This window comes from Acipenser ruthenus, chromosome 25, assembly GCF_902713425.1.
Source record: "Acipenser ruthenus chromosome 25, fAciRut3.2 maternal haplotype, whole genome shotgun sequence".
Classification (NCBI taxonomy): Eukaryota; Metazoa; Chordata; class Actinopteri; order Acipenseriformes; family Acipenseridae; genus Acipenser; species Acipenser ruthenus.
The window spans coordinates 5,811,130-5,836,191 of record NC_081213.1 but is presented as its reverse complement, the minus strand read 5'-3'; the positions used below and the strand labels follow the sequence as shown (position 1 = coordinate 5,836,191).

The 25,062-nt window shown below is 44.0% G+C and overlaps 1 protein-coding gene across 7 annotated transcripts in view; it reads right to left on the bottom strand.

The window, feature by feature from the left end:
* The window catches only part of LOC117414110 (protein 4.1-like), a 61,661-nt gene that overhangs the window by 20,931 nt on the left and 15,668 nt on the right, over positions 1 to 25,062 (bottom strand). For 3 of the 7 annotated variants that reach the window (XM_059000317.1, XM_059000316.1, XM_059000315.1), the window contains exons 2-19: positions 17,152 to 17,617; positions 15,358 to 15,570; positions 14,576 to 14,680; positions 12,711 to 12,753; positions 12,225 to 12,300; positions 11,117 to 11,335; positions 9,841 to 9,928; positions 8,988 to 9,140; positions 8,524 to 8,621; positions 8,151 to 8,323; positions 7,460 to 7,570; positions 5,305 to 5,415; positions 4,563 to 4,676; positions 4,253 to 4,369; positions 3,220 to 3,437; positions 2,077 to 2,136; positions 1,900 to 1,941; positions 154 to 216 (exon numbers count right to left, since the gene is read on the bottom strand). In XM_059000317.1, coding sequence (XP_058856300.1) covers positions 154 to 216; positions 1,900 to 1,941; positions 2,077 to 2,136; positions 3,220 to 3,437; positions 4,253 to 4,369; positions 4,563 to 4,676; positions 5,305 to 5,415; positions 7,460 to 7,570; positions 8,151 to 8,323; positions 8,524 to 8,621; positions 8,988 to 9,140; positions 9,841 to 9,928; positions 11,117 to 11,335; positions 12,225 to 12,300; positions 12,711 to 12,753; positions 14,576 to 14,680; positions 15,358 to 15,570; positions 17,152 to 17,610 — 2,463 coding nt within the window. In that variant the 5' untranslated portion in view covers positions 17,611 to 17,617. The remainder of the gene's footprint in view (positions 1 to 153; positions 217 to 1,899; positions 1,942 to 2,076; positions 2,137 to 3,219; positions 3,438 to 4,252; positions 4,370 to 4,562; positions 4,677 to 5,304; positions 5,416 to 7,459; positions 7,571 to 8,150; positions 8,324 to 8,523; positions 8,622 to 8,987; positions 9,141 to 9,840; positions 9,929 to 11,116; positions 11,336 to 12,224; positions 12,301 to 12,710; positions 12,754 to 14,575; positions 14,681 to 15,357; positions 15,571 to 17,151; positions 17,618 to 25,062) is intronic. The other 4 variants (XM_059000318.1, XM_059000319.1, XM_059000320.1 and 1 more) reach the window with 4 other exon arrangements.

Genomic DNA, 25,062 nt, shown 5'->3' with positions numbered 1-25,062 from the left:
TCTATCAGCCAATATGCAAAGATTAATAACAAATAAAATGCTAATATTAATAATAACACTACATGCAGTGCATGCAACAGCAAAATGGTAGCCAAGAAACAAATAAAATAAAACCAACTGCAAGAGACAAGCAGCTTCTGAGTTCATACAAACCTCCAACATTAAATTGCTATGTCTGATATAAATAGTTTCACCCTCAATTTTCTTAGCTCTTTTCTGTGAAAAAAAAACACAAAAAAAACCAAGGGAAAGAAAAAAAAAGAAAAAAAGCAGAAAAAAATAATAAAATTATATTGTCATTCTTGTGGAACTTGCCGATGTATAGATTTGTTTATTAATAATAATAATAATAATAATAATAATAATAATAATAATAATAATAATAATAGCAGCACAGCTCATGGATCCACAAGAACACACAGAGGTCTGTTTGAGACACATAAACCACAGCAGGTCTAAATGCCACCGCATAGCCCACTGGCTATTTCCACCAGTGGTGACCGATTGACTAAATACAACTAAACTAGCAAGCAGGGTCTTCAGTTTAAGCGCAGTGGGATTGAGACCTGCTGTGGGTTAGATCAGTAAAATAGACTCACTGAGATCCACAATCACCAAGGCAGGGTTTGCAGCATGGATGGGGTGCGGGGTGCGGGGTCCAGGTAGCAGAGGAGGGACAGTGGGGGTCGGGGTGGACAGACAGGTAGATTCGGGAGTGGTATGGGTTTAATAAGAGACAGTACCCCGTTTTTCTACACACTACTAGACCACCACAATATTTAAAGCATGGTAACACTTTACAGGATTATACTACACCCCAATTGTACATGCAGTTGTGTATGATGCACTAACGGTTTTGTACAGAATGCCTCTTTAAAAGTGCAACACTGAAATAATAAGAGGTCTCTACAAGATCATCTTCTTAAATATCTCCATTGAGCTACCTGCATAAAACGCACAGACCAGTGAAACTTCTTAGGACCCTACTGTAATATGTCCTCAATAATGTATCCTTATTCACTTCAAGATGAATCAAAGCTGAGAAGCTCACTCCTTTGTCATGCTTTCAGATTGAATTTCTCAGACTTGTAGTTTTTCATTAGGGATCAGTGACTGTTAATGAGGATCGAAGACAAGTGGTCTAGGTATAGGGGAGGCAGTAGCTACACCGCTCCGAGTGAAACCTAGGGAGATACTGTTTTGAATGAACAGCCTCACTGCTCAGTGCAACGTGCTACTCTTGGGGTTATTCGTGCACATGCTTGTTCAAGTTGAATGTTAGAATGACTCTAGATGGGTTACAGGATCTGATTTAAATGTAAGTTTAAACCTGCATGCAGGGGGTATTAACCAGGGGTGTCAAACTGTTCTAACAGTCCAGGCTTTTGTTTGTATTTTAAATCTGCAACTTAATTAAGAAAGAAAGCCGAGAACTGAAACAGTCTGGGGGAAATATTTTGTTAAAAGTCGTCTCCTGTTTTTAAAAGCCGGATAATGCAGGACAAGCTGCACAGGTGCCTGAAAACTCCTGGAGATTCCCCAAACAGGTACTGGTTTATATTTTTTTAGAATGAAAACTACAGTTCCACATTTGCTACCTGTGCCTACTTCCAATGTATGTGTTATGGTTCTGCACCGTAGTTATAACCCAGGCACAAGTGTTCTACATACTTGCAAATCTACCCACTCTTCAGACTGGATTGAAACCAGATCAGAACCAGAATGCAAGCAAAGGAATACAATGACCCACTAAGCACTGAATGATAAGCTATTTCACCTGTGGAGAAAGAAAGCGTACTGTCTCTTTAAACAAAGTGGTAAAAGACTAGCGCTCTATTGATGCATGGATGAGGTGGAGATTCCTATTAAAAGGACTGGAGTAGACAGCAGTGATCTAACCTTCCGCATTCGCACCAGCTCCTCGTCAGCCACCGGGGGGCGCTGTTTCCCAGTAGGTAAAAGAAAGGCAGGTTGGTTAGTTGGTGTGGAGCTGTTCTGCCCTCGTTAAGGGCGGATGGAAATGTGAATTAATTTTGGACGGGTCTCTGGGTGAGACGATCGGGAGGGGGTACAAACCTGAGATTTGTCCCCGTTTGTGGCTGTGACTGTCGGGGCTTCTCTCGGTTCTCTCCGCATCTGCATCACCATAGAAACACTTTAGAAATATGAGAGGAGGGGCAGGAGCCCTTACCTACCTGGGACAGGTCACAACAGAACATTTCTCATAGCTTGAAACACTCATCAAGTTTACATGCAAACTCGCATACCATTATTCCAAATCGGAACACTCGACACTAAACATTCCATTCTATTTTTCCCATTGTCTGCTATTCCTGATACCGAGTTCCCAAATGTCTGCTACTGCTCCACAGGCACAGACCAAAGCAAGTGCTCTTTGTGTTGATGTGAATGCAGGCAGTATAATTACTGAATACTCATTCAGAAGATTTTTTCCATGTAAACATAAGGCAGTCAGAATTTGAACACACTTTATAGAGTCTGGTGGAAAAACTGATGCCCATAAAAAGCATTGTTTAACTTTTTTTTTTTTTTAAGCGGAGTAATTTGTTCAAGTTTGTCATGCACGGCTTAAAACATGTGCTGCTCTGCTATTTCTTGAGGTTCAGCCAAAACTGTTCTGCTTTCAAGTGTGGATCCCCCCAGAGAAGCGGTTTAAAAAACACTGGAATGTGTATGTTAAACAAAGTGTTTCCTCACAAAGGACTAAACACACTGAATCTTAAATACAGTAACATGACATTTTGCAAACTGAACTGAGTGTCAAGCTTGCCCATACAAAACAACCATTTCATATTTATATAGAGCCCCTTAAGTATATTACAAATGTCTTGGGGCCCTTTGACAAACAGCAGACCTGTACAGCTCTGGCCAACAGTTTTGCATCACCTAGAATTTTAGGATTCTACAAAATGATATAGCAGAAGTCTACCAGAAGCCATAATAGTAGTACAGTATTTCACGCTAGATTTCAAAATGTCAGTTTCTTCAATTGTCAGTTTTCGTTAAGTACATGGAAAACTACAAAGCGGTGTAAAACTAAATATGTTAACGTAACATTATTCAGCAGGTTTTATTCGACTTTATGAAGCAAAATGAGTTAATTCTATAGAGTGATGCAAAGCTTTTGGCCACAGCTGTAGATCATAATGGAAGTGGCTCTTTATAAAGTCCACACTGTATTGTATGTGTGCCCTGTACCTTGACTTGCACTGGCTCTGGTCTGGAGGGCAGCTCAGCTGGTTTGACCTCGGGCTTGACCTCTACTTTCCTCTCCTCCTGTGTGACCGCTGTCGTGACCTCCCGCTGGTCCTGCTTGGCCGTGGCGGGCGCCTGAGCTCTGGCCTCTCCCGGTGGTGCCTGGGAGATGACTGGGGCGCTGACTGGGCGAGGGCTTTTATCAGGGGTCACCACCATCGCTGCGTGGAGATTCGGGGGAGAGAACACAGGCTGGGTTAGTCTGGGTTTCAAATTCAGAGACTTGAGGGAAACAGTAACTGATGTCCATCGCTAAACGGATGCCGTTATTTGACGACGATGTTAACGGAAAACACATAAAATCTGAGAAACAGACACATCTAGAGAACGCATACAAACATTATACACACAGTACACACACTTATTTATGCAGAACATGTTCAACTTTGCATTACTTTATACCCTATTCATGCCACTGCATGTGAAAAACAAACAGATATGAATGTTGTATAACGCAATTCCAGCCCTGACTTACTCCCCTGCAAGCCCCACGTACAGTACGTGTCTGTTCAACACTGTGTAACACTGGCTCAATGTACACAATGAGTAGCCCAATCATTTAAAAAACATCTCTATTATGACCAACAGCACTGCAGGTCACTGGCATTGTATTGCACAGCTAAACACTGAAACAGGGAATACTATGTATAGCACTAGCTAGCTTTCAGGACATTAAAAATATGCAACTACAACGCTGAAGACACAGATTTGACTGAAACTTTGCAGAGATCTTGTGATGTGGATTATATTAATTCTGTCCTGAGAAGACCAAACTGCAATGACCTGATTTGAACCCTGGCTTCCTGAAATAAAAGGCTAGTGCACTCCCTAACCCCCACACCCCCTTTCTATTGAGTTTATTTAATAGCATTCTTCATTGTCCAATGTCATTCTCTTTTCCATTATCCTTGTATTCCATCCCTAGCTTTGAGCACTAGGTGGCGACAGAGCGAGGCAGCTTTTCACACAGAGGTACCTGGGGGTTTAGGGGCGGGTTCTGAACGAGTGGGGTCCAACAGCACAAACCAATCATCCTCCTCCACTTCCGCCTTCTTTGCTGCTATTGGCTCAGGATAGGGAGCCTTACCCTCCGCTGCAGAAATGGTGAATGTATTAGAACTCTGAAGCCCCTTGGCTTTTAATGGAGTCATCTATAGATTCACAGCAAACCTCTACTTTAGAATTGTGGGACCAACAAGAGTGCTTCCGAGCACAGACGCATGCTCTATTAGGAAAATTGAATTAGTAGCGGGTTTAAGTTTCCTTTAAAAGTCGCGGTGAGATACCTGTGGGCTGAGGGGCTGGTTCTGAGTGGGTGGAGTCCAGCAACACAAGCCAATCACCTTCCTCCTTCCTCTCCGCTACCGGCTTCAAATCAGACTGGGCAGACTTACCCTCCACTGGAGAAACGGTTAATACATTAAAACAAGACCCTGCGCTGCCAGGAAGTCATTCACACTGGGTACAGCAGGCTACTGAGTTTGCCGAAATTCAAAATACTGGTACTACCAAGTCAGTATGCTTTAATTAAAATTAAGATCATAATGGTAATACTTTTCAGTATTTTCTGTTGAATAAATGTACATTGATTTCTTTACCACACATTAGAATTTAAATGCATCCAGTACAGAAACTGGAAAACCAGTTTAAAACATGTAATACATTGGCAGCACAGCTAAGAATCTTTTCACTGTTATCATGGGCGTTTTGCAAGAAGCGACCTGTTAAAAACCAGACTGTTAATTTGACTTCATTTGAACTTTTAAACCGGAGTGTTAATTCAACTTCAGAAGCAGCGAGCCCATTACTGAAGCGACTGTATTGCTTTATTAGTAAAATTGAATTAGTTGCGGTTTTGTAAGATGCTTTACAAAGTTATTGTTGTTACCATTACTGGTTAAGAGTCTTATGCAATTAAAATTCAGTAGGACTTGTTGCTCCCAGCTGCAGGGGGCGCTGTGGCGGAGGTGAGTGGAGGCGTTGGTGAGAGGGGCAGCCCTGCAAAGCCTCAAAGCTGCAGTGAGGTACCTGGGGGCCGAGGGGAGGGTTCTGAACGGGAGGGGTCCAGCAGCACAAACCAATCATCTTCCTCCTTCTTCTCTGCTCCTATTGGCTGAGGTGGGTGGGACTCACCCCCAACTGGAGAAATTATGAATGTGTTAGAATGTGCCTCTTCACATACTAAAGGTTCAAGCTTCTTCACACACTTGACTTTGCTTGGGGACACGTCACTGTCACTGCGGTTAGTTAGCAGGGATTACATTGTGGGTATTGATCGATCAATGCAAGGGCTCCGATATTTAAACTGTTCAGGAACAGGCAGCATTCTGGCGCCTATCAGAGCCACACTGGGCATGTTATAAAGTAGATCGCCATGACCTATGTTAAATAACATCTTCAGCAAGTTTCGTGACAATTGGAGGAGCTGGTCTCCAGAGTGCTACAGGTTTTAGATTTTGGTTCTAGCTCATAAAATAAGGTGCAGTTTTGAGGGAAACGCACAACAGTTTCATTTGAATAAATATCTGGAACCATACCATGCTCAGGAAAGCTCAGTTTACTTTAAGGAAGTCATGCACTTGCTCAGTCATCTTGAGAGTGAAATTGTACACACCAATGCAAGGTAAAACGAAGTGAATGGAAACAAATGTGTCTAGTGCATCCATCAGTGTACAGCATTTCAATTAACCAATCAGCTGCTTCCCCACAATGACTAACCATGCTTAGCAACCAGTTTAACCCCAAAAACACCGCTGAGGTTAAACTAATGAAGTGCACAGCAGTAACAGACCACCTTAACGCAGTGCATGCATACTGAGCTCTTAAACCTGGTATGATACTAGACATCACCGTAACACAGGCTTCTTTTAAAACTGCGCTGATACAGTGAAGGGAAGTGCCAGACAGGAAAGATTTCTGAAATGATTTCATTAGCTCGAATCTCTTTAAAATGTCTGAGGGCGATATCCTGACACAGAGGCAGCCTCTGGAATGCCGTGCCTCGCCCTGTCTGGGCATTCTTGCAGCCAGCTCCCTCAGGGCTGGCCAGGCACACTTTCCTGCCTTTGTTGTATAACTCGTTTCAGACTGCTGCTGCCCTGGGTGACTGGGCTACAGCGTGCCGAACGAACTGCAGTGTCATCTGCTGTGCAGAAAAGAATAAAAGTGGTCCTGACCACATTCATCACAATTAAATGAAGCCCTTCTCTAGATCCATGCAAAACTCCAAAGTACACAGCGGGGTAATAATACACATTTGCACTTGGTAATGACAAATTGGCGTTTAAAAAAAAAATATGAATGCAACTTATTATTAAAACAATTACTGCCAAATTCACTTCCTGAAGCAGTTAGTTAGGTCACGCAGAAATAATGAAAAAAAAAAAAAAAAGTCAGACATCATGAAGAAAACACACATAGACAAGACTACACATACAGGATCAAGGACAGCACACAGAGCTGTGATGTTAGTTTAGCTGCAAGAGGCTACAAATATTGTTCCAGCCCCGAACATGAGCAGTAAGAGCAGCTCAACGTCGCTGGACGCAAACTGAACAGAACATTGTGTTTCCTGCTCAGAGCAGATCCTTCACAAGCCTGTGGCACTGCGTGAAACTGAAGCATGCTGAATAGTACTGTGAACGGCTAGGGTCAAACTGCTGTGCAGCGTGATCCAAAACAGCAGAATGCATTGGTCAGAAAGTTAAACTAAAATACTTACTTGAAAAAAAAAAAAAAAAAACAAGAAAGAAACGAGAGGACCAGTGATGATAATGCAAAGTTTGTAAGGATTCTTCAGGACAGAAATTCCTGTGCATGCTTTTCATTAAGCACACATTGTTCCAGTGCATTACTGCAATGCGTGAGCTGGATAATAGAAGACACTAACTTTAAAGAACTATACACTGTGTGGCTACAGCGCGCTCTAAAAGTTATTTTCTGATACTACTGCAAACTTAATCAACTGATGACAACTACAGCAGGTGATGGGTGACAACTAAAAGCGGTCATTATCGGCAGAAATGTTATCGGCACATTAGGCCGTCTAAGGGTTAAAAGGCCCTGTGTAGACAGGAGCAGTGCAGTCAGTGACAGGTATGTTAGCTGATGTTCTGTAGCGGTGAGGGGAGGTGAGAGAGGGAGGGGGGCAGCTCTGTGAAGCCTCACAGTCTCGGTGAGATACCTGAGCCCTCGAGGGCGGGTTCTGAACGGGTCGGGTCCAGCAGTATAAACCAATCCTCCTCCTTCCTCTCCGCTACCGGCTTCATATCAGACTGGGCAGACTTACCCCTCGCTGGAGAAACGGTCAATAAGTTAGAAGACGACCCTGAGCTCTCAACAGGACTTACACCAGGGGTATTATACATCCTCACTCTTTATATAGGTGCTCATTTCCGTTGTTAAATAAAACATGTAACCCCTTCTCATGAGAAGTTACGAACTGGAAATGTTACCAACAGTTCTAGGGATGGCAATAAGACTCCTATTGCATAGCAGTTTCACCCATTCCAGGTCTTAATATGAGCTTGAGTAACCACAGCGTATAAGGTAACAAGCTCTGATGAGTCTTATTAAATTCGTAGTAAAACCAGGAATGGAGCAAACTGCTGTGGTCCAGGAAACACCGTTTGACGATTTGAGTCTTGTGCCCTATTCACACTACTTAAATAATGATCAACACATGTTGAAATCAGGATTGTGATGTGGTGTGGATAGGGCACGCGTCTGTGAGCATTTCTACTGTCTGAAATGTGGAGATCTCTCTTGTGAAAGATCGGACACAGCTTCCTTGCGTTCATTTGCAGGTTTGCAAGTGGATATCAGAAGTCGTAACCTGTAATGAAAAGTAAGGACGTGGGAAGGCAGACACACACCTCCATCGAGGCTCCGAGAAGCACGCTTACTGGCAGTGCGCTGGAACAGAGGGGCCGGCCTGTCGATCATCGAGCTGGCCTGGCGGGTCTGGGCTTGGGTCCGTCCGCTGTATCGGAACTTGGAGCCCAAAGCCAGGAACCTCCGTGGGGTGGTGGCTTCTGTAGAGGTGAGCCTGGGGAGAATAACCAAGATGAGACTGGAGAACCAGGAACCGCTGGAAGCACACAGTGCAAACCCCAATCTGGGACAGCACTGCCGCAGTGGGAGGAGTCACAGGATAGCGGTTCTGGGGAGACGCCACCCACAGTGGGAGGAGACACAGGGGCTACATAGGATACTGCTGTCACAGGTATTGCCGAAAATAAAACGTACCTGAAAAACGTGTGGTGCTCCACACAGACCTTCCACAGCTTCTTTGAGGCTCTGTAATTGGGCAGCTTGAACCCAATGGTGCTCTCGTATTGCTCTTGCTGCAACACACACAGAAAACAGCGATGACACAACAAAGCATATCCCGCATTGCGATTGTTTTATGAAAGCAGCACTAGCTGTGAATCGGTACTGGCTCTGCATTGTAGCTGGTGCCAATTCTCTCACTTAAGTAACTGGAGTAAGAAATAGCTGGGGGCTGTTCTAACAAGGTGGCTTATGAGGGACAAAACCACGTCGCGATCACAAGTTAAATTCTTAACACGATGACATTTCAATATGTAAAGAACGCGAGTTCTCAGGGTGAGAGCCTGACATAACCAACATGACCTTGGTTTTTAAAAACAAGACTACGGCATGAAGCAATGACGTTTGCGATACTCAAGAGCGCGCGTTTCTCTGTGCACCTCAGAGGGCCGGATCTTGATGAAGAAGCTGCTTCTCTTGTAGGAGATCTTCAGGACCTTGGGCCAGGAGAAGCGGTTGATTCGGAGCTTGTCCTTGTAGACGTGAAGCCCGCTGGAACACACCCCTAGCATGATTTCCACGCCCTCCAAATCCTGCAGCACAGAGACACAGTGATCAGGCACAGGCTTTGCAAACCTAACCTCCGATTACCATTAACATGACATGCACATTACTTTTTGTGCTGATGGTCTTTTGAGTCCAAACTACAAAACATGAAGTGATTAGGTACCAGGAACCTGCAGCAACTTTTCACCTGCAGTCTTAGAAATATCTGCATTTACCAAACTGCAATACAAAATTCTAGCATAAAAGCCAAAGACAAAATAAAGGGGGGGGGGGGGCTCCGTGATAATATTGCAGTAATAAGCAGTGCTGGAAGAAAATCACTTGCAACTTTTAAATTATTATTACTGTTTTAATTTGTACAAATAATATTTTGTGGGAAACAAAATTTATAACCATGGCCAATCCCAAAACACCACGTTTTCTACAGACAGAATTCACAACGTGTCCAGTCCTTCAGGTGTGGCAGTATCAGTGGTACTGCATTAGGGCACGTAGTTTCACCAGAACCCCACTAGGTGGCACTGTCTCCCATATATAAATCATACATTTGTGTGTATTAAATCCTATCTTCTTAACTTCCACTTGGATCAACATAACAATCTATTGGATTTATGATGAGCTTCTTGATGTATCCTAGAGGTCACAAGCTTAGCTGTAACCAATTCACCTCTAATGGCTTAATCTCCTATACAACTGGGATCGTTACCTACTGCGGACTCCACTCACCTTGGCCTGATGGAGGTCCAGCCCGTACATGGACAGCTTCTTGGCGTTCTCCAGAAACTGCTGGTCCGCCTGGGCTGGAGTCATGGACCTGCAAACAGAGGTACAGAGCACCTCAATTCCACATCTGAGCAATCAACCAATCACTGTTAAGAACTGGTCAGAACTCCAGTGCACTAACCCTGTGTATAGACGTCATCCTGTGCAGAAAACAAAGTTTAAAAAAAATAATAATCTAGCACTATGTTTAATAGTAGTTCACGAATCCAATCCTCTTTTTTTGTGAGTTATAATAAAGTCAATTCCTGTTTTTTCAAATCCAATTCCTTCGAAGGAATACTGATGCTAACCCTGGTTCTAAGTTCTAAGGTTCTAAGGTTCTAACAGAAATCATTCCAGCCTGGCGATCCTCTTACCTAAAAACTGAACATGACATTTTAAAATAACACGAGACAGCACACACGCCACGTATTAACGTGCCATCCTGAAAGCATTAGGTTTGCTTACTTCGTTTCTCTGGGTTTCTCAGTGTCTTACCTGCAGCGTGCTCAAAACACACACATAGGACATGTTTTCAACGTAGAACAGTATTGTGCAACAAATAAAAAAGTAGCTATATTTAGAAATAAGAGTCCTCTTGTGAAGGCAATGCTTAGCTCCTATTGGCTGGGGAGAACATGGTTTATGTTGGTCTGTCTATGTCGCCACGGAAACAGAGTGCGCTCTCATTGGCAGTAAGGATTCAGGGTGTCCGAGACGGTTCTATGAGGCAGGGCTTGCTGCTGTGTATTGACTCCCCTAACACTCGGTAAATCAATTCCCCAGGCTGCCTGACGTAGGGCTTTTAAAATCGGTTTCTTTAATCCTATTAAACTGGATAAAGGCTGCATGGAGTCCCGATACACGCTCGTATAAACTTCTAATCTAGGGACTGATATGCTAAGTGATTGATGCTTCTATTAAAAAGGGGCGATAACCAAGGCTTTACAATCCATTATCTTACTGCTCAATAGCCTAAGTAAACTCGTCAGTGGTCCCTCTTTTCATTAGGATGTCTCTTGTTTCTCTTCAATATACAAACAGATCTTCCTGGTACAGCAGGGTCCCGTTTTGATGTTATCGGCCAAGTGTCCCCTCCCCCCATCGACCTCCCTTCGAATTTCCCCATTGGTGCAATGTATAAAAGTTCAGTTTCCTATCTGTGCGCTACTTTATAATGCATATGTGTTTGTTTTTTTACCTCAAAGTTAAAAAGTGAAAGCCTGGCTGTGCTGGGTACCTGTATGTGCGATGGAGCTCCATCACCTTCTCCTCCAGCTCCTTGGTCTGGTTGGGGGCGAGCCGCACCTGGCTCAGGTAGTCCGTGCCATGCAGGTCGGGGTCGTACTCTCCCAGCTCCGACTGCACCGTGTAGGAGCCCAGGAGGGCCAGCGTGACGAAGGAGCAGGGCAGTCGTCCCGACACAATGTCCTTCCGCAGCTGCAAACACAGGTAGTACCTGCAAACACACACCAGGGGGCGCTTTCATTCACCAGCACCCTCAAACCCACAAGATGACAGAATAAAGGCAGTACTGTTTACGCTTCTTTTATTTAAGCCGAATAACAGCTAGCGGCGAAGAATTCATTGTGTATAGACAGGTTGTGTATCACCAAATGAACTAAAGATACTGCACAGCTCTATGTAGAATTGGTACTTGAATGAATGCATGTGTCTCCTTTACTTCCTGCCTTTAATAAAGTAATATATTGGAATCCATGTGACATGCCTGATAATGTCAGTGGAACCCGATGTTTTAAAGAGGAAACAGATTGCTTCAGAAGATCGCTTCTCGCTGTCTCATGCCTTGGTGTGGAGCAAACAGGCATTTTCTCATACCCAGTGCCTCACGGACTCCTTTGTCTAACAATACAAAAGCTATACTGCCAATCTACTAGGGGGGGGGTAACGATTTATCCAGCATTGATGAATCGTGAACTATTTGACATGACATAGCACTTATCGTAAAAGAGGCTGTATCATTTGTATGAAGACAAAAGTCCAGCACACATCACTGCATTTCACCAGCGGGTTCTTCAGAGAAGAAGTGTGTTTTATAGTTGATATGAATACGCTGACTCATTCAGTTTGGCATTAAAACTATTATTAAAATGATCATTTGATCTTATTATGCATCATTCACTTAGCCCATGAGGACCATCACATGTATCCCGAGTGATGTATTGTGAGCGATATTACTGTATCATTACACCCCCGTGATCCGCACAGTAGTACACATCTACATGTGGCAGCCTGGTACTATGACTGATCTATCACTTAATACACTATGTAAAAGTAATGCGTGCTCTTAACCAGGGACTGGCCCAGGTCAGAATCAAGTGCTTTACCTTGTGATGTCCTCTGTGAGCTGGGTAGGATCAGGGGGGTAAAATTTGACATTGAATGTCAAGCTGCAGGGAACTTCTGTAATGGAAAGACAGCAGAGGATCATTAGGACGGGAGCACCCACTGCGTATAATGCAAAACCTCCCGCTATTCACAACCCCTCCTCCCACCCGACGCTCTGCATGTAACTGAGCACACAATGACCATCTCTCTCGTCATCTAGCTCCAACAGACAGTTCCTATGATGCATATAAATAGCTCAAATTCTATTACATGAAATATTTAAGTACAGTCAGGTTGATGTCTTTTTCAAGATCTTGAAAATGGCCTTTTCTTTGTTTTTTTAACCTTAATATTTTATGCTGACAAATGCCAACTAAAGCATTAGACCTGTTCTTTACTGCAGCTGCTTTTCAGCATGGTTGTCTGTGCGGGAAAGTGATGTCAGCACTTGAAGACTCTAGAACTGTGTGTTTGACTGCACCTACCTTGCACCTGCTTCCTGATCTCCTTCGTAAGGTCCAGCCACGTCTGAAACACAAAACAGCAGTGTTGCGAATCGACATCAGCAGTGAGCAACATTCCAAATAATAATTGGTTAACACTTGGATTTGTGCGTGTGTGTGATTTCTTTTGTATTTATATGTTTTATTCATACTTATTATGAACATGGACATTTTTTCCCCTTTGAATATATTTCTAGTGTTTTATTGGCCGCATGAAGCAATGTCTGAAAGAATCCCAGACATACAGCAAACACATTCATGCCCACTGGCCAGGTCTCCAGCAGAGACGAGTCAAAGGCCTGCAGTTTTACTGGGTTGAAAAAAAGTGCAGTGCTGAGTCATAACTTTAGAAGCCGATGGGCCGGTTTTAACAAGATTAACCCCAGGGTGCAAGCTGCAACGGTAGGGTTTTGTAACAGGGAAAAAAACATCCCAACAACGTTACTGAACTGGTAACTTCTTAGGGGAACCAACTAGTAGAGATTTGATGAAAGGCTAATCTGTGGAAGCTTGCGTATTAGTTTTAGCAGGGTCCTCATTTACAAGAAAGGTAAGTGCACACACACACACACACACAGAGACAGACACACACACACGTCACCTCCGTACTGGCTCTAGTGTGCAGCCAGCCATCCCCTAAGCCATCCTGTCGCCAATCCCTCGGACAAAACAGAGAGCTCAGTAATTAAGAACGTGTTTATCCGGGGCCTGGGAGCCATGAATCCCTGCATACACAATTCCCTCATTGAGGCCAAACCAGGGCTGAACTATCCACTGCACTGGGGCTTGTGAGGACTGCGTTCAGTTCCAGGGCTGAACTATCCACTAAATCAGCTGGTTTAACAGACCCAAGTTACACCTAATCTTGGGCATTCCATTAGGTAGTGCAAGATTCATTCTTATTGGTATCTGTGAAACCAGTAATGTGTAGTAACATGAAATAAAAAGTAATGTCCTCAACTGAAATGTTTGCGAAAGATTTTTTTTTTCAAAAGACTTCTAGTCAAATACATATAAACCTCACACCGGTATATCAAAACTCATATTGGTTGTTAAGCAGGCAGTCATGTCAAATGTAAAGGTCATCAACAGGTCTCTCCTCAATCCCTCCCCCTCTCTACCACTGTCAAATCTTTACAACCCATGAGTGTCACTAGAACAATCAATCATTTAACCCTTTACTCTACAGAAAGAGGCAACTCCCCTCAAAGCATAGATGCAAACATCTGAAGCTGCCTTGCTGAAGAGCTGTACAAACTCTGTATATTTAGAGTTTAAGAAGATGTAACCTAAAAATAAAGCCAATTGATATTTTAAATTAGTGTGAATGAAAATAGGATTAAAATTTGACACAAGAATGAGTCAAAAACAACCAGATTTTCTCTGCTAAAATAGAGCCTGTATTTACCCATTCTTAACGAGGAATCTGCAGCTGCATGGTGTCGCTGCACAGGTCATCCAAGATTAGCAGTGACATCAGAAGACTGCTGTAGTCACTCTGGAAGACTTCGTCCCAGGCAAACAGTTCTACCATGCAACCAAACAGCAACATCTTTGAAGAGGGTGTTCCATTCTTTGGCATCAAAACCATGTTGTGTTCTCTTAATAAACACTGGCACCCAACACTCCTTAATTATAATCAGCACAACAGAACAACGCAATGTACCCGGATCGGCTTCCTATTTATTAGAAGGCGGCAACTCCTTTTTTTTAAATTGTTTTTATAGATGTTTTGGGAGGAGTTTAATAAACATCCGGATTGGAGCAGGGATTTTAAAAAGAGATCTCGTTCTGAAGCACCCCTCTTCCTCCCAGGAGGAGGAGACCCAGCCAGGCTGCAGTCTTACCTTCACTGTAGATGACTCCCAGATCGCCAGTCCGTAGTAGTCTTTCTCCAGGAGGTTGAGATGATCACAGACCTTCGCGAACAACTCCTGGCCCTTTGCATGTTTCTGAGATTAGAGGAGAAACACATCAGACCAACTGGTGAACTTTAACACTTGTTCTGTATATAGGTCTAGAAGCAATAACTCTGCACACCAACGTTGCAGTCTAATGCATCGTAGTCGGTCATCGCCTATCCTAGATTTCTGACTTTTTTTTTTTTGGAAATCCCAGTCGGCTCAAATTGAATCAATTGAAATTGGAATATTCCCCCTGCACGGACAGGAAATTGGGCCACATTCATAACCCTTTAATTCAGTCAGTTTTTATTAATAGGTTTAATGTTTCTAGACTGTTATTGGCTTCTTTAAGGGCTGTCTGGAACAGTTTACTGAATATCCAATGTCTTGTTCATAAAAGTAGACTTCGAAAAAATACTATTTGGAGTTTCTCTCCTGGAGGCATAGGTTCAAACCCCAGGATTTTTTCCCCCCTCCCAAACTGGGGACAAGTTCGATTTAAATGTAGTTTTCATTTCATCTCACAGTTTTTCATTTAGTTCCCTTAAGCAAACTGCCTGTACGTAGCACATCGACTTCAGTGCAAAGGCCCCAGTGATAGAAAGCGTCTGACACAAAGTTCAGCACAAAGTGTATGTAATTGGTGATCATGGACTTCATTCATTATACTCCTGTTACACAGCGACAGAGACGGAGACAGTGAAACAGAGAAATCTCGCTCTTACGTCCAACTCGCACTCGTAGACCTCTTCGTCCAGCAGGGAGACTTTGTAGCGCATGGCTCTGGGTTTGCGGGGTGGCTTTGGGGCGGGTTTGGACTCCTCAGTGGGTTTACTCTCAGAGTCACCTCTTTCCTTGCCTCCCTTGGTCTTGGGTCCTGCCTGTTTTTCTTCCTCCTCTTCCTCTTCCTCCTCTGTGTCCTGGTCCTCCTGAGCTGGCTGCAACAAAACAACAAACACAGTCCTTAACACCAGGGACACCCCTACAGCTCAATGAGATCCAGCAGCTACAGCTAAATGGCAGAAATGTGAATTAAACAATAGGGCATTCCATCTGAAGAGGACCAAAGGGGGGTCATTAGGTCCGTGACAGAGATGTCTGCCATTCCATGGTCTTTACTGAGGCCGACAAACCCCCATTCCCATTTCCAAGTAGTCTGATCTTGCTCTTTTGCCAATGGAAACAATCAAGACCGATTTCAGATGCCTTTCAACTCGTTTCTGATGGCAGACGGGAACCAGGCTCATGCGGATGTGAGATAGATTTATTCCAAAAGCTTTGCACCAAACAGTAGAATGCTACAGCAGAATACAAATATTCCATCACGACCGACTAGCGATATCAGAACAGACTTTTGTGTGAAAAAATCGTTCTTCGAGTTTTGCTACAACTGGAGCGAAAAGGGCTCCGTATATTTAGTAAGCTACAGGGATTCCTGGGGAACACGAGTCATAACTGTACACAGCCATGATGACTCACACTGATTGAGTCTCTCTTCAAAGTCACTTCAACCGCTGAAAAAATCAAAAGAACCTTCTCCAAATCCTTATTAAACAAGCTATTATGTGGCTATAACAATAATTTGCTATTGAGTGGATTTGCACATCTAGAACACTGAGACGTTGGTTTTACAGCAGCTTTTTCTTATTGCCCTGAAGTTGTGTGAATCTGTGCCTATGGATTCTAGATGCCAATAGAAGAAAGCTGTGGAACTCATTCCCAGCATGGTGAGGTCGTGTCTGAAAAAATGCCCATTTTGATGGTCTTTGACCTTCTTTTTTCCCCAGGTGGCCCTCACCTAGACACAATGTAATATTATTCTTCTAGTTTTCCTACAGAAAACAATGAATGGGTGGAAGTGGTAGAGAACCCCCAACTTGAGCTGGAATGACCGTGTATATGAAACAAGGCTCGGACTCAAACTCAAGACTTGACTTTTAACTCAGACTTGATTGCATCTCTAGATTTTCCCGAACAGCTGTGTTTTACTAAACAAAGCAAGCTAGCAGTTTAATAGGTCTGTATCTGTGAAATTGCCAAAGGAAGCCAATTACCACCATAAAACGTATGATAAATGAATCCATATCATGTAGATATAAATGGGACAAATCCGTTATGGCAATATTATTTAACAAAGCAAAATTCTTACCAAATCTTTCATTGGAGAAAAAACGAACAGCATTAAAAGGGGGCTGATCATCTCTTTTAGGGTACTTTTTAAACATGATGCTACAGCATGCAAGCATTCACTTTGTAAAAGTTCTGGTTGTTAACTGAATAAATGCTCATGTATTATTTTTTTTTATATTATATCACATACGCAAACACTCACATTCCAGGATAGCAGTGGCTTACTTCCCTATAAGTCTGTAGTCTGAACACATCCATTTTCAGATGATATGTGGGCAATCTCTTCATAGCATTGCTGCTGTTAAGTTTAAAATCTTATTTATTTACTTGGCTTCAATTTATATTTCTTTCCAATGGCTTTGACCCCGAACCCGGATGCAGATCCTCACCTGTGTCTCGACGCTGCTCAGTGAGTGGAGGTCGAGAGCAGGGTCCCCCTCGGTTCTCAGCTCGGGTTCCGGATCAGCGATGGGAGCTTTCAGCAGCACTTCCTCTTCCTGGACCTCGGGCCCCGCCTCCTTGTCCTTGTCTCCGCCCCCTGTGTTGTCTGGTACCGCCCCCTCTCCCTCCGAGCACTGCGAGCGGCGCTTCAGGAAGGAGGAGAAGAGGCGCGAAAGTCCGCGGCCGGCTGACGATCGGTTCCGGGGCTTCAGCTGCTCCTCCGCAGGAGAGCTGGGGGTCTCGCTGGGCTTATCCTGCCCCTCCTTCGAGTTGTCCCCTGGTCCTGCGCTTTCCAGGGGCGCCGAGACGACGGGTTCCTGGGCTGGTGGGGGCCGCTGCTCTGCCTCGGGTTCACTGGGCTTCTGCTGGCTCTCTGCCTCGCCTACCGAACAGGCTTCTGTCGTCATGTTGAAACTGAAACCACAAGGAAAAAAAACAATTGCTACACACAGCAGACCAATCTCGGATGTTTGCAGTTTCCCTACCACCTACACATGCATGCATACTTGTTACATATGTTAGTCACTTTGCCTTAGCAAACCTCACTTAAAAATAGAATGGCCTGCCTAGACTGCGCAAACTGAAAATAAACTCACAGATTAGTTTAACCGAGACCTTAAATAAATGCGAGGCATCAGAATAGGAATTCAAGAGCTTGCTTCGTAATAGGGTTAGAATGGTATCTTCGTCAATTTAACAGGATCATCGGTGTCAGCTTTCAACAGGCTCTATAAAGTATTTGCCAAGTCAGAGCAGTTCTAGTTTTGTTTTACAAAGTGGTAGCCAGCGTGACTACCTGGAGGAATACAGAAAGGGTTCCGACCCCTCCACTCTGATCAGGGCTGCAATCTAGCTTTCCTAAAACCCAAGTCGCTTCTCATTAGCAGCTCTGAAGCAGCTAACCTGGATTGCACCAGCACAGACCACAAAGGCAGGGACAGCGGTCCGGCCACACAATACCTCCCTTGTTCCGCTCTTTAAATTGAATTGAATAAGCCACTGATGATCCTCTCATTAAGGTTTGCAGATAATGAGGGTTCCAATTGTTGCTGTGCTGCGTTTATTAGCATGGAGGGGAAAAAACAAAAAACAAACAGCAGCGGTAATGGGACTGGCTTCAAAACTTCAGGGCCTCGCATTTCAAGTTGATTTTACACTACAGTACAGTGCTGTGGTCACTCTTCAAATTCAAACCCTTCTAAGCCAGAGAAGGGTTCATTTTGAACAGATTTTTAGCATTAAATACCTTCAGAAAAGCGGTCACATTTTATACATTACTGCTACGTGCATTAAAGACTGGGTTTGCATCATTGTAGATGAAAAAGACTGCGAGAAGCTCTTGAATTTCATATAAACTGGCTCACACTATACAAACACCACTGTGTAAACACTATGGCTAACAGCTAGATTTGGTCCGTTAGGCAACATTTTTAACAACTTCACTCCACTAAATCTCTGGCATCCAATCATTCCTGCAGAGTCATCCTGACCCTCTGTTTTAATGCTTTTAATAAACGCAACTCTATTGCAGCACGCAATATTCATATAATGGAGAGCTCAATTGCTACTCCCAGTGTATTTGTTTCTGCTGCAGTATCTCGAATGTAGCGCACTGGGTTTAGTTAGGTGGCAGGACATGTAAATATTTTGTTAGAGCAGAAATACAGGGTAGACAAAATGTTCAGGCTAGCAGTAAACTACAGAGGATTTTCAGACAGACTGCCAGCACTGGAGTGCCTCTGCACTTTAAGGACTGGAGCTCCAGGACTGATCCCAGATACCCGTCTCAATTCTTCCTCTCCGACACTGAGGGTGCACAGCGTTACTGTCAGCTGAAGAGAGCTGAAATCCTCTTTACCGCTAGCTCTGTACCACCATGGTTAGTGCTCATGAACCACTAAACCTGCTCTGCCATTAATCCACTCAGCTCCTCGCCCAGTCAACAACAAAGAACCCCAGAACACATGCACGATAACACGCGCACGCACCAGAACACACACACACATACACACACACACACACACACACACACACACGCACGCACGCACGCACACCAGAACACACACACCAGAACACACACACACACGCACGCATGCATACACACCAGAACACACGTATCTTCACAGGTACAAAACCTTAAAAGCAGAAGAAAAAAAATGAGAAAGAAAGCAAATCAGGGTGGTTTAACACCCCCCTTCCTTAGTTCTTGTTTTAAATAATCTCCAGTTGGATTAGGCGTATCTGGTTTAGAGAAATATTTAATTACACCACCCACCTCCCCTCTGTTACTGTGTACAGATATCCACAGAATACGTGTGCTGCTTGCTCCACTCCTCACACACAGGTGTGTTTACTCAGGTTATGTACAACAATTTTCTCAAACCGCACTGTATATAAATACACACAACAATGTACTTTTCAGTGTGCAAACTGACAAACGTACCATCTGCTGCATCTATATTTAATAGTCCCTTTCATGTAAAGCATCCCAACATCCACACGTGTTTTAAAAAAACACACAAGTACTGTATGGTATAAATAATCCATATCAAATACACATCTTAATCTGTGGCGATGACACATGTAATCTGCACGACTGCCCATACAAAAGTGAAACTGTATCCTTATTATTAAACCAGGATCTATCTCCTGCACATGCACAGACCAAAAGGGAACCTCCAGGAACCCCCAGACTCAGAAAAAGAATCTAAATACACAGTGTTGAAGTGTCCTCATAATTGGACGAGCGCTGTTATTTACAAATGTGACACACACAATGTAGACTTCCCAAAACATTAGCTCACAAAATCTAAGAGAGTCACGGTCATACAAACGCATGCACGTTTCACTGGCACTGTTAACAAGACAGAATAACCCCACCTGTCAGACCACCGCACCTCAGATCGATTTCTCGTCACATGCGGCTGAGCTTTACTCAGAGCCTGCCTGTGTGAATGGAGGACCTTGCCTTGCAGTGTCTGATCCCCCAGTGGCAGGGAGAACTGCTGAAACTAGGACACACACCTCGGCCATATTATCAACGCATTTACTACAGCGCTGCGCTAAACACCAGAGAACAACAAAAAAAAAAACACACTCCATGCTAGAATATTGTTAAACATCTTAACCTGACAAACATTTCAAATACAGTACAGTAGTAGAAGTCAAGAGCAAGAGCATTTACATCAGTGGTATCAAACTCAAGGTATGTATAGTAATTTGATTAGATTTGAGGGCCAGGTAACATATATGTCTTTACAGTTATATACAACTTATTTTGAGTGCTGTTTCTTTTAGAGGAGCATCGATATAATATTTTAACCCAACACCAAGCTGTCCCCCTAATGGTTACTCGATGTTCTCTAAACTCACTTGATCTAATAAAGCACAGTTTAAAATCAGAAAAGAGACTCTTGAAAATAACTCGTCATACCAAGTAGACACTTCTGTTAAAATGTTTGTCTACCAGATACAAGTTCTGGTTTAATGAATATCCAGAGCCAGCCCCTTTAAGACACTAATTAAAGTCAATCTGAAAGTGTAGTACTTAAAGAGGGTGCTGGTTTAATGGGGTCCAGTATTGTAAATGGCAGAGGGAGCTCACTGCACAATAGTGTACACTTTCCTGTGTAGATTTTACACAATGCCTGACTAGTACTATACAAATGAAAAGCCCTGAAATAGCAGTCTTCCCCTTGCTGTGAATGTGCGCAGGTTCTTCCCCCACTTGCTTCTTAAATCCAGCTGTTAGCAATGCTGTTTGTTTACTAGATAAGCTGTGCTGATCAAATCATTACTCCCTTCATTCAAATCACGTGATCCGCTTTTTAGAACACAACAAACGCCTGCGGAGAAAAAGCAGCCCAATGCAATCTCTAGGGCTGCAGATCAAAATGAACACACAGAATTTCCCATCTTCCATATGGAGCATGCAATTTGTTTTGGGGAAGACTGCACAGCCAGCTTTATGGGCTTACTTTGCAAAAGCTCTGTTGGGAAATAATTATCTTAACCATTGCAAGGAAAATTCCATTATTCCAACAGGCTTACACTATGCACAAAACCAAGCTTCAAAAAGGCAGGTATGTCCATCAGACACAAGCTATTTGATACAAAGTAATTGCAAACATCAAAAGGCTACATAATGAGGTTTTATACATGACCAAAAAAGCATAGCCACTGTACAGTACTGTACTTGAATAAAGAACTCGCGTGCTATACAGTTAGTGTGAATATGCTCATCCCCTGTCATTTAGGTTGGCCTTTTAACAGAATTCAGTGAAGCAAGACAAACACAAAAACCTTACCTTGTTCCAAACCGTACAACTGTCAGAGTAGCTTTACTTTTACACAACAATTAAAAGCAGCAACCCACTTCATATTCTGTCATGCTTTACTAGCAGTGCAATGACGGGGGGATGCAAGCGTCAATACCCCACCCCCATAGGAGAGAGAGGAGGGGGGGGGGCCTCCTACAGAACGATTGTATCATCCATCGCAGTTCCGTTAGCTCAGGGAGTTCCCTCTTTACCACAGCTCACCGGCTTTCAAAACACACACAAACCCACGCCCTTACTGTGGGACATGCTGAACCAAAACCGTCACATGGGCCAAATCTACAATACTCAGTGTGGAAAGTAACCAGCTTCCCTTTTGAGCTTATTAAACAAATAGAGTGAAACCCAGCTACCTAAACCAAGCAGGACACATGGTCTTACTAGCCAGCACAGCCCAGAGAAAGAGGAAACCCAAGTCAAGAAGACAATGGCAAACGACTTTTACTACATATAATATATATGTAGGTGTATGAACAAAGAGAGGGGGGTGAAGCACCATCAGGAAGGCTTTATTCAATTAGATTGAGATCTATATTCCTAACATATTGAGCTAACCTGTAGACACTTTTTTTTTTTCAATAACAAATCCTAATTTGATAATAACAACCACAAGAACGTGAAGGGATGAAAATAAGACTCCTATTACATAACAGTTTCACCCATTCCAGGTTTTACTATGTGTTCAATTAGCCCCAGTGTATATAGGTAACAAGCTCATGTATCTTTTTAAAAACTCACAGTAAAACCAGGAATGTATCAAACTGCTATGCAATGGGAGTCTTATTTCCATTCCTGCTGTGTACAGGCAACAGGTCATGGAGATATACAAGCTAATTTTAAAGGAGTTGATGGTACTTTTATTAATTAAATTGACAGCAACACTATACACAATGCCTTTATTTCTTTCAAATATAGGCCAGTGTTAATGAAGTCCAAGTCTTTCTTTGTTTAATCATGTGGAAGCTGATGGTCAGTGGCACATTGTTAGTAAAGGGTTTGGTGCTCTAAACAGCAATCGATTTCAGGGGGGTGGTGCGGGGGGTTACAGCCCAGGGCAAAGGTCAGGGTGGGGTCAGATTCAGCAGCACACGCTGTGGTACTGTCAGCAAGACGTGACCCAGCGCTCTCCTCACACACACTGTGCAGGGATACAAGACGCGACCCAGCGCTCTCCTCGCACACACTGTGCAGGGATACAAGACGCGACCCAGCGCTCTCCTCGCACACACTGTGCAGGGATACAAGACGCGACCCAGCGCTCTCCTCGCACACACTGTGCAGGGATACAAGACGCGACCCAGCGCTCTCCTCGCACACACTGTGCAGGGATACAAGACGCGACCCAGCGCTCTCCTCGCACACACTGTGCAGGGATACAAGACGCGACCCAGCGCTCTCCTCGCACAAACACTGTGCAGGGATACAAGACGCGACCCAGCGCTCTCCTCACACAAACACTGTGCAGGGATACAAGACGCGACCCAGCGCTCTCCTCACACAAACACTGTGCAGGGGTACAAGACGCGACCCAGCGCTCTCCTCACACAAACACTGTGCAGGGGTACAAGACGCGACCCAGCGCTCTCCTCACACAAACACTGTGCAGGGATACAAGACGCGACCCAGCGCTCTCCTCACACAAACACTGTGCAGGGGTACAAGACGCGACCCAGCGCTCTCCTCACACAAACACTGTGCAGGGGTACAAGACGCGACCCAGCGCTCTCCTCACACAAACACTGTGCAGGGATACAAGACGCGACCCAGCGCTCTCCTCACACAAACACTGTGCAGGGGTACAAGACGCGACCCAGCGCTCTCCTCACACAAACACTGTGCAGGGGTACAAGACGCGACCCAGCGCTCTCCTCACACAAACACTGTGCAGGGGTACAAGGGGTCTGATTGCTGGGGCTAAAGGCTCAACAGAAGGCACAGACAGCATTCTAGTTTGGATTTGCATTGGAGCTAACTTTTGAGACAAGCAGTGTTTTGAAAGAGAGTGTCACTAGTGTTTTACAGACCCCAGACACTGGAACTCTTGTCAATGCTTGTTCTCACTGCATTGCCTTGACACAGCGTCCTTTGTTTCAAGTCAAGTGGATAACTGTCTTCAAATGCAGACAGCATGTGCATGGCATAGGGTTTTACACATACGTTTATACACAAGGCATTCTGTGGCAAGTTACAGTATAAGCTGTAGTAGCAACATTTACTATTAACGCACACAAATCATGTGTATTTCACAAGATACTGTACCCAAACCATGTGCATTTCACAAGATATCCCACACTTATTTACTTCTGTCAACCAACATCAAAACGCAGTTCCTATAAAACTCAGACGCCAAACAAATGCTTGTCTGTCTCTAGACGCTGAAAGCGAGCTTAAGGATTTAAACAGGGTTTTAAAAGTGAAATCGGCCCCAGCCCTGGATTAGATCGCATTGCACTGATGTGCTGGTCCCAGCAGCTGGAAGCATTCCCATTAACTACAGGCTTACATCATCCCAGCCAGCCTGCCAGCGCTGATAACCAGACAGAATCAAGACAAAGCAGAGAGCGGGTGCCCCTGCCACCGACAACCAGCGACCACTGATACTGTAGAGCGGTGCACAAGCACAGGGCTGACTGGGATTGCTCAGTGTTACACACTCGGTGTGGTGTCAAACTCTAAGTGTTTCAGCTGGTTCTCTGCGAAAGCTCACTGTCAGCCTTTGTGTTCAGAATGAAAACGCTGCTCTCATAATACGCAGTCTAAACATCTTGTTGCAATCTTTGTTACCCCAAACGTGGGTTCTACCAGATCACGGTTAAATGGCATTGTCAAAATGAAAGCCTTTAGGCTGTTCGCTGGGCACTAAAAACACATTTGAAAACGATGGCAAACTGCTTGCTTAGACACAATGTCCTGCATTTATCAAAGCAGTTTATCCCAGGGGGCAACTGAACCATTTTTGCTTTTTGAAAGAAAAAACGCAGTTTGATAAACATAGTGGAAACAGTTTAGGATTTACAATTAAACCTGGAGTTTTTTCTAACTATGCCAATAGTATTTTCCATTCCCCCAAAACAGGTGCAATTTACTGAGGAACTGCCTGTGTTTATTTATGCAGAGAGTGAAGGGGATCTTGGGGAAACACCATCCATGCTAGCACTTTCTTTTTCATAAACAGAGCTATCTTTAAGACTCATTTTTGTCCAAAGCGCTGTTGTGGAAAACTAAAGGCTTGATTTACCCAGAGTACAGGCTCCAGCAGTAATCTGCAGGTCTGGGACAGCAGGCTGCGATCAGCTACATTGTGTTGCTGATGACCTGGTTAGCTTGCGGCTTGGATAAGAGGATAAAAGCTGTGGACCTCCCCAACCAAACGCCAAGAGAAGAGACCCTCTATCCAACAACCGTCACTCTAGGAAACTTCGGTAACAGCACACCTTCAGCTGAAACACTGATGGCACCAGGATCTCGCTGGAGATCTCACTGATTCTGAGCAGGGGCTGGTGTACACTGCAGAGAGGGATT